The sequence below is a fragment of the Podarcis melisellensis genome, assembly GCF_964234715.1.
Source record: "Podarcis melisellensis genome assembly, chromosome: 17".
In the NCBI taxonomy this organism is placed as follows: domain Eukaryota; kingdom Metazoa; phylum Chordata; class Lepidosauria; order Squamata; family Lacertidae; genus Podarcis; species Podarcis melisellensis.
This window is the reverse complement of record NC_138534.1, coordinates 4,228,542-4,243,279: the sequence shown is the minus strand read 5'-3', so window position 1 is coordinate 4,243,279 and position 14,738 is coordinate 4,228,542. Positions and strand designations below refer to the sequence as shown.

The 14,738-nt window shown below is 46.8% G+C and overlaps 1 protein-coding gene across 3 annotated transcripts in view; it reads right to left on the bottom strand.

The window, feature by feature from the left end:
- Positions 1 to 14,738, bottom strand: part of PLXNA3 (plexin A3) — a 71,733-nt gene that overhangs the window by 36,091 nt on the left and 20,904 nt on the right. For all 3 annotated transcript variants that reach the window (XM_081893667.1, XM_081893666.1, XM_081893668.1), the window contains exons 7-10: positions 13,537 to 13,687; positions 11,757 to 11,856; positions 8,954 to 9,068; positions 5,830 to 6,030 (exon numbers count right to left, since the gene is read on the bottom strand). In XM_081893667.1, the coding sequence (XP_081749793.1) occupies positions 5,830 to 6,030; positions 8,954 to 9,068; positions 11,757 to 11,856; positions 13,537 to 13,687 (567 nt within the window). The remainder of the gene's footprint in view (positions 1 to 5,829; positions 6,031 to 8,953; positions 9,069 to 11,756; positions 11,857 to 13,536; positions 13,688 to 14,738) is intronic.

Genomic DNA, 14,738 nt, shown 5'->3' with positions numbered 1-14,738 from the left:
CTCTTTACTGCAAAGCACCACAGGGATCAGAACCTAACCCCAAACGCAAAACACATATAAGCCCTCTCAGTTTGATCACCATTCCTCAGGCTGAAAATGCTACCTCAGCAGCTACAGCAGAAATGTATGAGTCACCGCGAAGAAGACTGTAAAACCTCACCAAAAAAATACATGACAGCCTAATCTCACGACAATGAAATGTGCAGAAGTGAGGTAGTTTCCTGCCAAATGCCAATATTAATAGAAACAGAAGTCACCAGGAGGAGAAAATGCCAAACCCCACAGAAGCAATCCAATAGGAGAGCAAAGAAAGGGGGAGATCTTCCCCACAAACACATACCAAATAATCCCTGATTATAAGATGATTGTTTTTTGTCTGTCTGTCTGTCGCTAGAAATTCCAATCTAAAAGCCCAACTTCTAGCACTTACACTGGATCTAAAGTGTCATCTAAGTTGGAGAAGATGAGAGCAATTTTTACTGGTGAAGTGCTTGGGAGATAAATCTCAACAGGCTACCAAGGGTTCATTACAATCACCCTGGGGACCTAAATGCAGAAGATTTCTGTCCACTCAACACCGGCTCTGCTGAATGGCTCAGCAGAGATACAACAGTGGCAGAAAATTAGTTTTTGTTTGCTGCCATCGCTGCCACGAGGGAGCCTCTAAAATGAGCTGTAGCCTGGATTTGTTCAGTCTCATTCCAAGTTCCTCTCCACTCACATTCCAGCGAGCATCCCTATTGCTTCATCACCCCAACCTCCTCTGTATTCCAGGAGAAGGGCTGTCAGGAAACTGCTTGGATTCATCAGCTTTTGAAGTTGGCCCAACCTCCTTGCCCCCATTCTCACTCCACTCTTGCAGTGGTCTGGAGTCACCACCAGATAGTGATCTGCCCATGGCTGGGAAACAGCCAAGAAATCCCTCATCCCAAGGACCACCATCAGTTCACCCTCAACAAAGAACATCACATGAAGAATATCAAATGAATTGGGTACAAAACATTCTTGGAATAGCCTGGTGGTTCTCATGGTTGCCATAAGGTCCTGAGCCTCGTCACTAAAAGTCCAAGACTACCTCCTTCAAATCAGGCAAGGCAAATATCAGGCAGCAAGCTGAGTGGTCAGTACACTAATAGAACCTTTGTTGTGTCCCAACTACCCAACAAACACTCAGAATGAAGGCTCTGCAATACATGAACCTGGAGAGGAAGATGGAACTCTTATAAAGTACAATAAATCCTCCTATCTGACCTCCTTTTGATACTGAAACGAGATTCTAGGAGGACATAATTGAGATGAGCTAGCCTGGCTTGCCTCATCTGGATTGGAAATGCAAGCCAGGTTGGTCCGTTGTAAGAATGCAAGAGCCTTGACAGCCAATAGCCCGTCTAGTCCAACATCCCATTCTCACAAGGGCCAAACAGATGCCTATGGAAAGCCTGATTGCAGAACCTGAGTGCAACAGGTTTCTCCCAGGAACTGGTATTCAGAAGCATACTACTTCCAACAGGTAGAACCTGTGGTGGTCTGTGCCCACCAAGACTAGTAGGGTATCAATAGATTTTATTGCATTAGTCGTGTGGCCATAGCATAATATACATAGAAATAACAACATAAAATGGGGGGGGGGGAGGTAAAAGTAGATATCGTCCTGGGCGAATACTTAAAAATAAAATAAAATGGGGATAACAAAAGTAACAGGGGATTTAAAACATCGAGTGACAGAGAGTAGTAGGGTAGAAGCCAGAGAGAGAGACTAGTAGGGTAGAAGCCAGGGAGACCAACAGTGGGTGGAGATAGCACCAATGACAGACAGAGCCAGCTCATTCTAGTTCGGCACCATCATCTTCCCTGCCGAGTTCTTCAAGGGCAAAACTGAGTCTAAGGAGGAGGAAACTAACTAGCAGAGCCACCCCCTGAAAGAATGCCAAATAAAAAGGCAGGCAAAGAGGGCAGACTGAGTATAGTCTTAGATCAAGTCTTAGATGACAGCTCCTTCTCCATGGGTCAACTTTAAGCATTTAATTTCAGCAATCTCAGACTCAAGGGCACGTTCCAGTTACAGATAGGTAGCCGTGTTGGTCTGCCATAGTCAAAACAAAAAAAATTCCTTCCAGTAGCACCTTAAAGACCAACCAAGTTAGTTCTTGGTATGAGCTTTCGTGTGCATGCACACTGCGTATCTGAAGAAGTGTGCATGCACACGAAAGCTCATACCAAGAACTAACTTGGTTGGTCTTTAAGGTGCTACTGGAAGGAATTTTTTTTGTTTTGTCAAGGGCACATTGATATGGGAACCTGGGTGGTCTTGGATAGGCAAGGGGCAGCAGCTAGGGGGAAAAAGAGGAGTAGCTGGACCCCAAGTGGAAGCAGTGAAAAAAGGAGGATGCTCACCCTGTTTCCATTGCACAGCAGCCAGAATCCCCTTGACCCTGTTTGCAGACCAAAATCATTAATAGCCCAGATGTTTTTGTTACTTTCAGGGTGTTGGGGCAACACACACACACACACATTACCCCAAAGATGGCATTAATCTTTGGGACAGGTAAAAATCCAGAAGTTTCAGCTGGGTGGGTTATCGTAAGCATGAAGTGGCCAAGAATTTGTTTTTTGTTTAAGCTTTGCTGCTACTTCAACCAATAGCTCCCCTGCCCTCAGAAGCCCAGCCCGGCAATGTCTCTTTTGTAATATGGGACTCATCATCTATAGGGTAAGCCCACAGCCATTGGGAAAATTCTTCCAATTTGCCCACTCACCCAAATTTGCCAATATTCCACTCCTAATTTTTGTGGAAGACAAATGGTCCAATATGTGGGGGGGGGGCAATCTTTGTTAATAATAGCCACAGGGAAAGATTACAGAGTGCAGTATTTGGTTATAAACAGCAGAGGGAAACCTCGGTGGAGCATCCCGTGGACGCCCCACATAAACACAGCCAGTTTTGATTAGGAAGCAAAGGTGAGGGTGGTGGGCCTGACTCTGGCCAGCTCTGGAAGTGGGTCCTACGAAGCTAAGGATTGTTGGAGGATAAATCTGCATGCTTCTCTTCACTCTTTTAGTATAGCTAGTTCAAATCATTATTCATTTAGATTTATACTTCCAAATCTCACAAAACAGGAACTACTCAACAGTGGCCGGCCAGCCAGCCAGCCAGCCAATCAAAGGCACTCCATGAGGGCAGCAGCTCATTAGGCATTGAAAGCAAGGGTTCTCCCCTTTCGCTTGCGTCAAGCACCCGGCACTCAAGAGGCAAAAGCCCTGCTGGATTAGACTAAAGGTCCGGCATCTTGATTTAGCCCAGCACCATCATCCCCACAGTGGTACAACTTATGGGAAGCTTACAAGCAGAGCGTGGAAGTAATAGCCCTCCTGTGCAGTTGCTCCCAGCAACTGTCATTCAGTGGCCATTGATAAATTCATGGAGGATAAATCTCCCTAATCCCCTTTCAAAGCCATCTTAAGGTAACTGCTATCACCACATCGTGTGGCAGCAAATTCCACAAGTTAATTATGCATTACACAAAGAAGCAATTCTTTCTGTTTGTCCTGAATTTACTGTCCATCTATTTCATTGGATTACCCTGAATTCCAGTATTACAAGAGGAGGAGGAAACAGTCTCCCTCACTCACCCTCATCCCCACTTTCTACACTCTAATGGCGTAATATGTTCTTGCAGCTGTTTGGGCTGCCATTTAATCTGTGTAGTCCACTTGACATTACCCTCAAATAATGTCATTCTCAACGCCTTCCACCTGTAAAATTTGGGCTTACTCAGTAAGGGAAAATCTGGCAAGTTTGGGGAAACTGGGCTCCAAACTGCTTCACTTGGGTTGCAGATTATTCCTTCTGATGTTTTGGGTGGGTGGATCAATAATCATCTTCTGTTCCCCTTCCCATGCCTACTACTGCCTCAATATTTTCGCGTGTTTTCCAGCTGCGCTTGTAACTACTTTCACTCTTGAACAGAGGACAAAGCAGCCAGGCACACACACACACACACACACACACACACACACGAGGCTAAGGCTATTTCTTTTGATCCCTCAGATTTTCAAAATAAATCCCAGAGTTCACTGAGAATTTACAACTGCCTGTGTGCTTTTGCAACTTCTTGCTGGGGATTTAAACAGCAGCAGCAGCAGCAGCAGCATACCTGCAGCTGTACATGCCCTGATGGTAGTTAATTGACATAATAGAACCAAGAAATTAGAAGGCAGAGACAAACACCAAAAATGAGAACACTACAGGTATGAACAGGAAAGACTAAAGTTGCTTCTCAATATACAAACTCAAGTAAGTGCAGGTATGAACTACTACAGACTAATTGAAAGAAGGGAAAATGGACTAACAACTAAATACTGCTCAAATGCTGACAATGCCCTGAATTTCATTGGGTTCTAAAATTATTTGAGAGCGAAAAGGGAAATCTCACTATCCATATGCTTTATGGTTAGCTTTATAAAGCTCTTCTGTAAATCCCCTTTAGCTTTGTGCTTCAGTCAAGTTAATGTTTTAGTTGTCCTTTCTCAACCTTTTCCAGATGTGTGATGTCCTTTTTCAGATGGAGTGATAACTCCACACAGTATACTACAGTAGTTGCAGACTTATTTTCAGTCCCTTTGCCAGTTCTTAACATCGAATTAGCCTTCCCCCTTTCCACTATTTCTGTACACTACAGTGAAGTATCAAGTACATTTTCCCACTGTGATTTTAAATCTCTTTCCTAGATACTCACAGTCAATTTAGTCCATCATCATTTATGCGGTTATATTTTATTTATTTATTTTGACCCAACATGCATCTCTCTAGCTACTCACCCTAAACTGCAGTTCTGCTTGCAGCCCATTTTGTTAAATTTTGTTGGGAGTTCACCCTCATTTGGTTTCACTGGCAAACCTTCCTACCTCACTGAACATACATGGGTTTAGGCAACTCTACTTATGGGGCAAGAGCAGGATGATGAGCCTGTGGCTCTCCAGATGTTGTTGGACTCCAACTCTCTTCATCTCCTGCCAACAAAACCAATGGTCAGGGATGGTATCGGGGTTCACAAAGGAGAGAGTTACTGTCTTTTTTTTTTAAAAAAAAAGAGGGATGCTTTTTATACTTTGGGAGCGTGCTAAAGCTCATATGCAAAAATGTAAGCAATCTAACGCTCAGTGTACAGAACGCTTTGTGTTTTGCACCTTATTCATCATTACAGGAGTACAATACTGTTAATTAGGCTACTATTACCAACCTAGCAGTTTGAAAAGCACAATGTGCAAGTAGATAAATAGGTACTGCTCCTGCGGGAACGTAAACGGTGTTTCTGTGCGCTGCTCTGGTTTGCCAGAAGCAGCTTAGTCATGCTGGCCACATGACCCAGTATGCCGGCTCCCTCGGCCAATAAAGCGAGATGAACGCCGCAACCCCAGTGTCGTCCGCGACTGGATCTAATGGTCAGGGGTCCCTTTACCTTTATTACCACTATTCGAACAGACAACTGAGGCCAAGAAAGTTAGCCATTTGATGGTGTGTCAAAACAAGTCAACAGCAAAGGCTTGAACCCAACACTCCAACCACTGGAACATCATCAGTTGGGATGGGTTCTGGTCCTTGCCCTTAAAACATGTGTGCAGATTGTGCCACAGATGCAGGAGGCGGCATTTTACAACTGTTAAGAAGCAGGGGAAGTGAAGCACAGGGAAGAAAAACAGCCCCAGAACAGCAAGACACTGAATCTCCTTTTTCCATTCCAATGTTTCCAGCCTTCGCGGCTGCAGAATGCTGCGGAACACGGGAAAGAGGTATTCAAAATACAGGCGTAAAATGTGCGGCTGCCTCACCGAGGTGTTCTGGCACTGCACACTGCTTGAATTGAAGCGCACGGCTGGGACTCTCTGCTGCCGGCCTTGGATGCCCAGGACGCACTCGTAGTTCTTCTGTCCTGACTGAGGCTGAGGAAGGTTCTTGGCACGCAGGGTAATGGGTTGCAACACTCCCACTGGGATCAGTATCTCACCACCAGGAAGCAGCTCAGGGCAGCCCTACAGGAGAGAGGCAAGGCATTTGCATGTGGTATTAAAAATGACACATTGACTGACACACACACCCCTTCTTGTACTGTTTCCATGCACTTTTGAACGTTCCCAGTGCAGGACTGAAAGCAGAGGAGATATATGGGTCTAAATCAGAGGTCGGCAACCTAAGGCCCATGGGCTGGAAGCGGCCCATGAGGGTCGCTTAACCGGCTCATGCGTTGCCTCCAAACTGAGCCGCCCGCTCAGTGAGTCCCCCAGTGCTGTGCTAAACCGGCACATCACAGCGCGGGGACTCTTCCGCAGCATCGGAAATCGCTTCTGCACATGCCCAGATGCTGGAAATCGCGTGTGCGCATGTCCGCGGTGCCGGAAATCTGTGCATACCCAGACGCCAAAGATCGCTTCTGTGCAGGTGCAATTTTTGGCATATGGGCATGCGCAGAAGCGATTTCTGGCATCGCAGACATGCGCAGATGTGATTTCCGGTGCCACGCTGTGCCGGCCCAGCCCACAGAGGATCTCCACTAGAACAAGCCTTGTTGACCCCTGGTCTAAATTATAACCAGTGTACATTTGAAACAGCAGACATGAGAGACTGGGGCGTGTGGGAGGGAGAGAAGTAGCTCCGCCCCCCGCCTGCTCCAGGCAGGCTTACTTACAAGTAAGCCCACTGGCTTACCATTCCACTGATTCCCAAGTATTACTTGGGGCGCAATCTTGACTCCACACACAACCCTTTCCACCACAAGAACTGAGGCTCTTTCTGCCCCCACCCCAAAAACATGACCTTTCCCACCCCCAGGGACCCCTGTCCTGAGCACAAGATAAAACCCAGGAGTCTGGCTTCCACCTCCTCCTCTTGCCTGGGGCAGCCACGGGAGAAAGATGGAGATGAAAGAGCCTGCTGGGCGCTCTGAGTTGCCATGGAAACCAGAGTCTAGTTAATTGCTCCTTGGTACCAGAGGAAAGGTGGGGGGAGGCGTGCTGCTCTGTTTACATGGCTAGCAGGGAGGTTGGGGGGAGCAGTGACGCCAGGAAGCAATAGAGGAAATGTGGTCCTGACCTGGAGAACAATCAAGCCCTGGGTGCAACTTCCTGTCCAGACCCAAGACAATGGGGTCAAGACAAAAGGCAGGGCCAGAAGAGAAGAGCGAAGCACTAAGTTCCCTCCCTGTTCTCTCGCTCAATTCTAGTGTGCAGCATGCGCGCGCGCGCACACACACACATCCTCCCGAGCGCACACCCGTTTTGCCAGTGCTAATTCAACCCCAACTGTTACACTGAATGCTCTGCTTCCCAGAGCCTCTGAGATTGCTGTCCAGGCCACTCCCAGCTCCAGCCACCACATCCGACCGCAACCCGAACGCTGGCCCCTCAAAGGGAGCTGCTATCAATTACCTACCCACAAAGAGCCCCGGGCGTCTCTAGGTCTATTGATCCCGCCGCCTGGGCCAGACGATTGATTATGAGCGACTGGCCCCACTCCCAGCAAATACCCTGGTCCTTCCTGCCCCCCACCAGCATTGATCCAGACCCCCGCCCCAGCACAGGCACTTTAGTGCTATTATCGGCTGCCAATGCCGTCGATCTGCCACCTGCTGACTTTCCTCTGACTGCTTGGGATTCCCTGGTCTGTGGAAACGTACATTTGTACCAAAGATCCCATGGCAGAATCATAGAATTAGAAGGGACCCAATGGTCATCTAGTCCAACCCCAGCTAAAGCATCCATGACAGGTAGCCACCCAACGTCTGCTTTAAAACGTCCAAGGAAGAACAGCTCTTCGCTTGCATGCTACAACACAGGAAACAGCCTAAAGACAATCTAGACTTCCACAAATCTCGGTTCTCTGTTCACATTTCAAATAAAATTTCTAGAGCTCATGTCATCTGAAGATATGTTGTCTTGCCGGGGCAGCATTCAGTGGTCAGGTAAAAGGATACCTTTACCTTCCTGTCCCACCTCACAACTCCTTTATTCCTCCTTTTTTTCTGCTTGCTCTACCCCAAGCAATACACTCTGAATTCTGCAAAACTCCAAAATATTACAACGTTGTTAGGTGAGCTGGGTGGTTATTTAATGTATGCAAAACTCTGCCTGCATTCCATATGTGTCCATACATTTGAAAGCAAAGCATCAATTGTCTTGCAGCCATTTCTGCTATTGTGCAGAAACACAGAACCCTCAAGAGAACAAGGAAAGCAGGTGATTTTCCGGGTTGAAGCCACATGCAGGGAGACCTCCCCTCCCCTCCTAACCCCTCAGGCAGCAGGTATGGGAAGGGAGAAGTCCCTGTCTATCAAATTGAGTCTTGAGTATGTCTGAAGGAGTGTCTCCACCCCCATCATTCTACCGGGACACTGAGGTCTAGCTCTGAGGGCCTTCTGGCGGTTCCCTCACTGCGAGAAGCCAAGTTACAGGGAACCAAGCAGAGGGCCTTCTCGGTAGTGGCACCCGCCCTGTGGAACGCCCTCCCACCAGATGTCAAAGAGAACAACAACTACCAGACTTTTAGAAGACATCTGAAGGCAGCCCTGCTTAGGGAAGCTTTTAATGTTTGATGTATTACGGTATTTTAATATTTTGTTGAAGCTGCCCAGAATGGCTGGGGAAGCTCAGCCAGATGGGCAGGGTATAAATATATTATTATTATTATTATTATTATTATTATTATTATTATTATTATTATTAAGGAAGCTTCAGACCCACCATACAAACTCCTATGGATTTCTCCAGCAAGCAAAGGGGAGGTTTCAGGGAACTACATTGAGTGGGGAAGGTAAGAGGGGGCATGGTTTAGGGTGGGTGGCGTATTGGTATCCCTGAATGAAGCCTGGAGGTTCTCTCCAGGGCCTGGCAGGCATTCCCACAAGGTGCAGCGGGGCAAGAGGGAGTAAAGAACACCTTACACTGCCCGGACTGCACTCACCTCCGTGGTGTTGACTCGCCCTTCTAGGAAGAAGCACTTGGCAACGTTGTGGGTGCAAGTGTGTCTATATTTACACCAGTGGCAAGGGTAGTGGCTGCTCACACACGACAAGCATCTGCAGGAAGAATGGAAATAAAAAGTCAATAAAGGGAAACAGCAGAAGAAGAAGAAGCAAGAACAACAACAACAACAACAGGTGTACACCCACATGTACCCATTCCCACAAAAGCCACCCACCCCCTTCTTTCCTGGACCTTTTATTCCCTGTTGCCATTGTTCTGCTTGAGGATATGGAGTTCATGGGAAAGGGGGGGAGGGGGGAGGGACACCGATTGAATCAGCTCCCAAAGTCCTGCCAAAGCCATCTGCTTGCTGCAGAGACAAGCCCGGGGGCGAATGTTGACTGAAGCCATTGCCACAAATGGACTTGGCGGTGTATAAGGCTGGGTGCCCCAGAACCGAGAGGGGAAAGCGCTTCTTCAAAATTAAACAAGAGATTGTATGTGACTTCCTATTTTAAAATGGGTGGGCGTGAGGGAACAAGGGAGGAAGGAAGCGTGTGCCAAGCCATGGGAAAGGACAAGCAAGGCGGCAGATCGAGTGCTGCTGCACAGGCACCTCCAGCGCTTTGTTTCTAAAAACAAGAGGCGAACAAGGCCCAGCCGCTCTCACCCTCTGGCCTGAAAAGAGCCACCCACCACCACCAAACCCCTGTGCAAATAGAGCTGCTTATGGGTCCTGGTAAAGGGGAAAGCACTCTGCACATGCTCAGACATCCTTTGCATTGGTTCAGATGCCCCAATTCAAGAGGAGTTCTGAGACTAAAGCCTAGAAAGTCTTCCTGCCTCTCCCCTGCAGAAATATTCTGAATTGGCTCTCTTTGGGGCTGTGTGTGTGAGAGAGTGTGTGTGCGCACATACTGATCTTATTGTGTTCAGCATCATGTACAGTCATACCTCGGGTTACAGATTCTTCAGGTTGCGTTTTTTCGGGTTACAGACTGCCAAAACCCGGAAATACCAGAACGGGTTAGTTCCAGATTTTGGCGCTTGCACAGAAGCACTAAATTGAGCTTTGCACATGCATAGAAGCACCGAATCACAACCCGCACATGCGCAGACACGGCGCTGCGGATTGCAGACACTGCGGGTTGCAAAAGTGCATCCCGCATGTATCACGTTCGCAACCTGAGCGTCCACTGTACTCTGGTGACACTCTGTACATCAGAGGTTCCCAAACAAAATTGCTTGGGGTTCCCCTGGAAATCTATCTTCTGAACAAACTGAACAAACAGAAAGATGCAGTAACAAATGGGCGTTCTTTTATGTACTATATTTCTACCTACTTCCTACAACATAGTAAAAAAGATGTTGCAAGTAAGACACCTTGAAGTCTGTAATTATAAATTTATTAAAATCAACCATAGTAACATTTGCATTACACACACAAAAATTAGATAACGAAGGATAATATAAAAATAAAAATTACAAATAATATTAAAAACAATAGTAATGAGAAGGCTGAACCTGGTGCACTGCTATCAATTTATTAATGTTGGAGTCTATTTTTGTCAGCAGCATTTTTAAATTACCATGATTAGCTATTTGAAGTCAGTTTCATTTTTTAGTTAACAGATTTGTAACCACACTGAAGCCATGTTCCACTAAATATGATGAAGGAAATGCAATTAAAAACGTTTGTACTATAGCTGCAATCCACTTCCCAGGCCTGGGTGAAGCCAAAAAGTGTTTAGCCAAGCCCAGGAAGACCCCACTGGATCCAGAGGAGGCGTGGTCGCCATCCTGCAACGGTGCCCATCTGGCGGAAAGTGTCATGTACAAATCGTTTTTCAAAATTCTCTTCTTTCTTTATGCTTCTACCACCCTTATTTTTATTCAATGCCCCCCAATAGCATCCAAGGCTACTACCACCCCGCCCCCTGGATCATTCCAGTGCCCCCAGGGGGCGATATCACCCACTTTAGGAAACACTGCTGTAAAAGATGGTAGAAGGAATCCCGGGGGGGGGGGGAGCACTTGCTGAAGAGGGAAAAGGTAACAACTCAGCCTTTACATTAGTTTTCTTCCTTGTTTTCAACCCACCTTTAACCCAAACATGCATTTGGGGATCCACTGATTATTTATTCACCATATATTCAAATTTATTATTATCATCATCATCATTATTAATACCCCAGCCACTCTGGGTGGCTTTTAGCACAAACTTATTATGTTAATAATTTAATAATAATAATTTATTATTTATACCCCGCCCATCTGGCTGGGTCGCCCATTTTAGATTAGCCCATGATGCAAGTCGTGGGACCTGGCTCCCCAGCTGGAGTTCACAGATTATTAGTAGTAGTAGTAGTAATAGTAGTAGTAGTATTTTATTTATACCCCGCCCATCTGGCTGGGTTTCCCCAGCCACTCTGGGCAGCTCCCAGCAGAATACTATTATTATTACTATTTAGTAAATTTATATACTGCCCTTCGTCAGAAGACCACAGGGCAATTTACAACACAAATGTAATGTCACATAGACGTCCTTAGCAAAAGGCATGCAAGATGGGTACTTTATGGGTAAGATAAGACTTAAGCACTCCCGGGAGCGTTTGGGTGGCCATTTTGGGCAGCAGGATGTTGGCTGGATAGGCCTTTAGTTTGCCAGATCAGAACTCTTCCTAAAGGGAAGAAATCAAGACTAAGGAGCATTGTCTTGGGGCGAGGGGACAGTTGCTCAAAGCTGGGACCAGGTCTGGGGTCTGAAGAAGGGAGAATATGGCTCCAGTGTCAAAACTCACGTGCGCAGAAGGCTGCAGTCGTAGAAGACAAAATTAGTGCTGGCGAATTCAACCCCCGTCTCTTTGGAGAGAAGTCGGAGTCTAACAGTGCGAACATCACCTGAGTTGGGGGGGGGGGTTGGAAAGGAGAGAGATCAGTAAGCATCTGTTTGCAAGATCACATTCTACATTAACTTGAAGTTACACACTCAAAATTAGGAAGCAAATGAAGCTCCTCTCTCCACACATAAGCATCCGATTTACAAAGTTTGTGTCTGGATGTGGGCGGAGAGGGAATAGTTCTGTTCATTTACCATTTTCTGAACACCTCCAGCTGCAGATGGGAAAGGGAGCACCAGAGTGGTAGCCAGTCTGTACTGAGTGATCTTGACAGCTCAGCCCATGAGTACAAGCTCCTTTTTAAAGAGGGTCTCCTGCTGAAGTGCTGTTTGGGTCCCAACCTTTCCTCCATTTTAGCAGCAGCAGCAGCAGCAGCAAACGCAGCACTTTGAACATTCTGAAGTGCTTCACATACAAAATAGCGTTGTAATCCTTATGACACTGTGGTCACAAGCACACCATACATTTAAAGCACTCTTATACTACTTTGAATAGCCATAGCTTCCCCCAAAGAATCCAGTGATTCGTTAACGGTGTTGAGAGCTTTTAAGAGACCCCGATTTCCCTCACAGAGCTACAATTCGTAGAGTGATTTAACAATCAGTCACTCTTCCCAATGAACTCTGGAAGCTGTAGCTCTGCGGGGAATACAGTCTCCCAACAATTCCCACCACTCCTTGGAAACTTGGGGGAAGCCATGACTGTTTAAGGTGGTATAAGAATGTGGGTGGCGCTGTGGTCTAAACCACTGAGCCACTTGGGCTTGCCGATCAGAAGGTCAGCGGTTCGAATCCCCGCGACGGGGTGAGTTCCTGTTGCTCAGTCCCAGCTCCTGCCAACCTAGCAATTTAAAAGCATGCCCAAAAGTGCAAGTAGATAAATAGGTACTGCTCCACTGGGAAGGTATCATATTTTTTGCTCTAGAAGACTCACTTTTTCCCTCCTAAAAAGGGGAAATGTGTGTGCGTCTTATGGAGCGAATGCAGGCTGCGCAGCTATCCCAGAAGCCAGAACAGCAAAAGGGATCGCTGCAGCGATCCCTCTTGTTGTTCTGGCTTCTGAGATTCAGAATATTTTTTTTCTCGTTTTCCTCCTCCAAAAACTAGGTGCGTCTTATGGTCTGGTGCGTCTTATAGAGCAAAAACTATGGTAAATGCTGTTTCCGTGCCCTGCTCTGGTTTTGGTGTTCCATTGCGCCAGAAGCGGCTTAGTTATGCTGGGCACATGACCCGGAAAAACTGTCTGAGGACAAACGCCAGCTCCCTCGGCCTGTAAAGCGAGATGAGCGCCGCAACCCCAGAGTCATCTGCGACTTGACTTAGCTGTCAGGGATCCTTTACCTTTTTAAGAATGCTTTAAATGTCTTGTGTGGATGTGCCCTGTAAAGCAGGTCAGTGTTACTGCATATCACAGTGAGAAAGGGTGGGGAGTCAGGGGCTAGGATAGACAGTGGTTACTCCATAGCCACCTGTTATTATTAATATTATTTATTTTTTTGTACTGCCTTTCATCCAAAGATCATGGGGCAGTTCACAACATTAAAATACAAAATGAGAACAAAAAAATATGTAAGAAAACAAAAACAAACCTAGGTAGCATGTTCATGCAGATTAGAAACTTCCTCCCAGCTCATAGCTCACTGTGCTTCACCAACTTCCCCTCCCCACCTCCAAGCGCTCACCGTATTCCCCAGGGGGCTCATCCCTCAATGTAGGAGAAAGGCATCGGATCCCTCCGTCCACCTGCAGTTGCCCCTCGCTCTCTCCAAGGCTCTCAAAGGAGCAGATCACACCGGCTGTCAGGTCTGGGGCATTGTGGACAGTAAGCTGAAGCTGGAAACACAGCCCAAGAGAGGACAGTCACTAGACAGATTAAAATGTTTGGGAATTATATCCAAGGGAAGGAGGAGGGCACCGTGTGTGTGTTCCTCTACACTAGGGGTCACTTTTCAGCCCATGAGCACATTTGCAAACTGAATAAACTGCCATGGGCACCACGCACACACTACAATCAAGGACACTCTGCTCCCTGTTTATTGGCTACAACAGAATGCTTCGTTCAAGCTGAATTTCATCAGGGCAGGAGAGGGGAAAAAGATCTTCTGGGTGCCAAGAAAACCTTCTGTGGGTGCATGCGTTGCATCGGCAACCTGTGTGCTACATGCCCCCTGACACATTTTATGCCACAAGATAACTCTGCAGCATGCATAAATTATAGAGGTGAAGAAGAAATTTCCATGCCTAATTATCTTAGTTCGCAAAACACTTTCTGCAAACGTTAGTATTTTGCAAAATTAGTTTTGTTTCTATGAGCTGGGTTGGGTGGCACAAAGCAAGAAGCTATGCAGGGCACAGAAGGCCTGCCCTCCGACTGCTGGAAACCTTATTCAGTGACTCACCTGGAGATCCTTGAATCTGGGTTGCATGGCCAATACCATGTTCTGCAGTCCCAGCAGCCTCACGGCCTTGGCCCCAATTGGCATAAAGCACAGTGTCTCGGGTACAAATCTGAACAGCTGGTACCAGAGCTTGGAATGGTGGTGAAGGAAAGTGGTAATTAAGCCACACACCAGTTGTGGGGCTCAACCAATTAAGCTAGCTTACTGGTGCAGTTTGCAAATAATTCTATAGTCAATGTAGTTGGTGAGTCATAAATGAAAACCAGCTGCCAGCAGACTGTCTGATGACTGTCTTCAAAGGGCGTCGCGAGTACAACTCCAGGCTAGGAAATTGAGCCTAGTATTTACATTGGCCATTTTGGATATCTTGGGCCTAAACTGTGAAGTGCTTTACAGGTCCTAGCCAGCACTTTGAATTGTGCCCGGAAACAGACTGGTAGGCACTGGAGCTGCTGTAGAACAAGGGAAGGGTCTGCGCCCTCTAA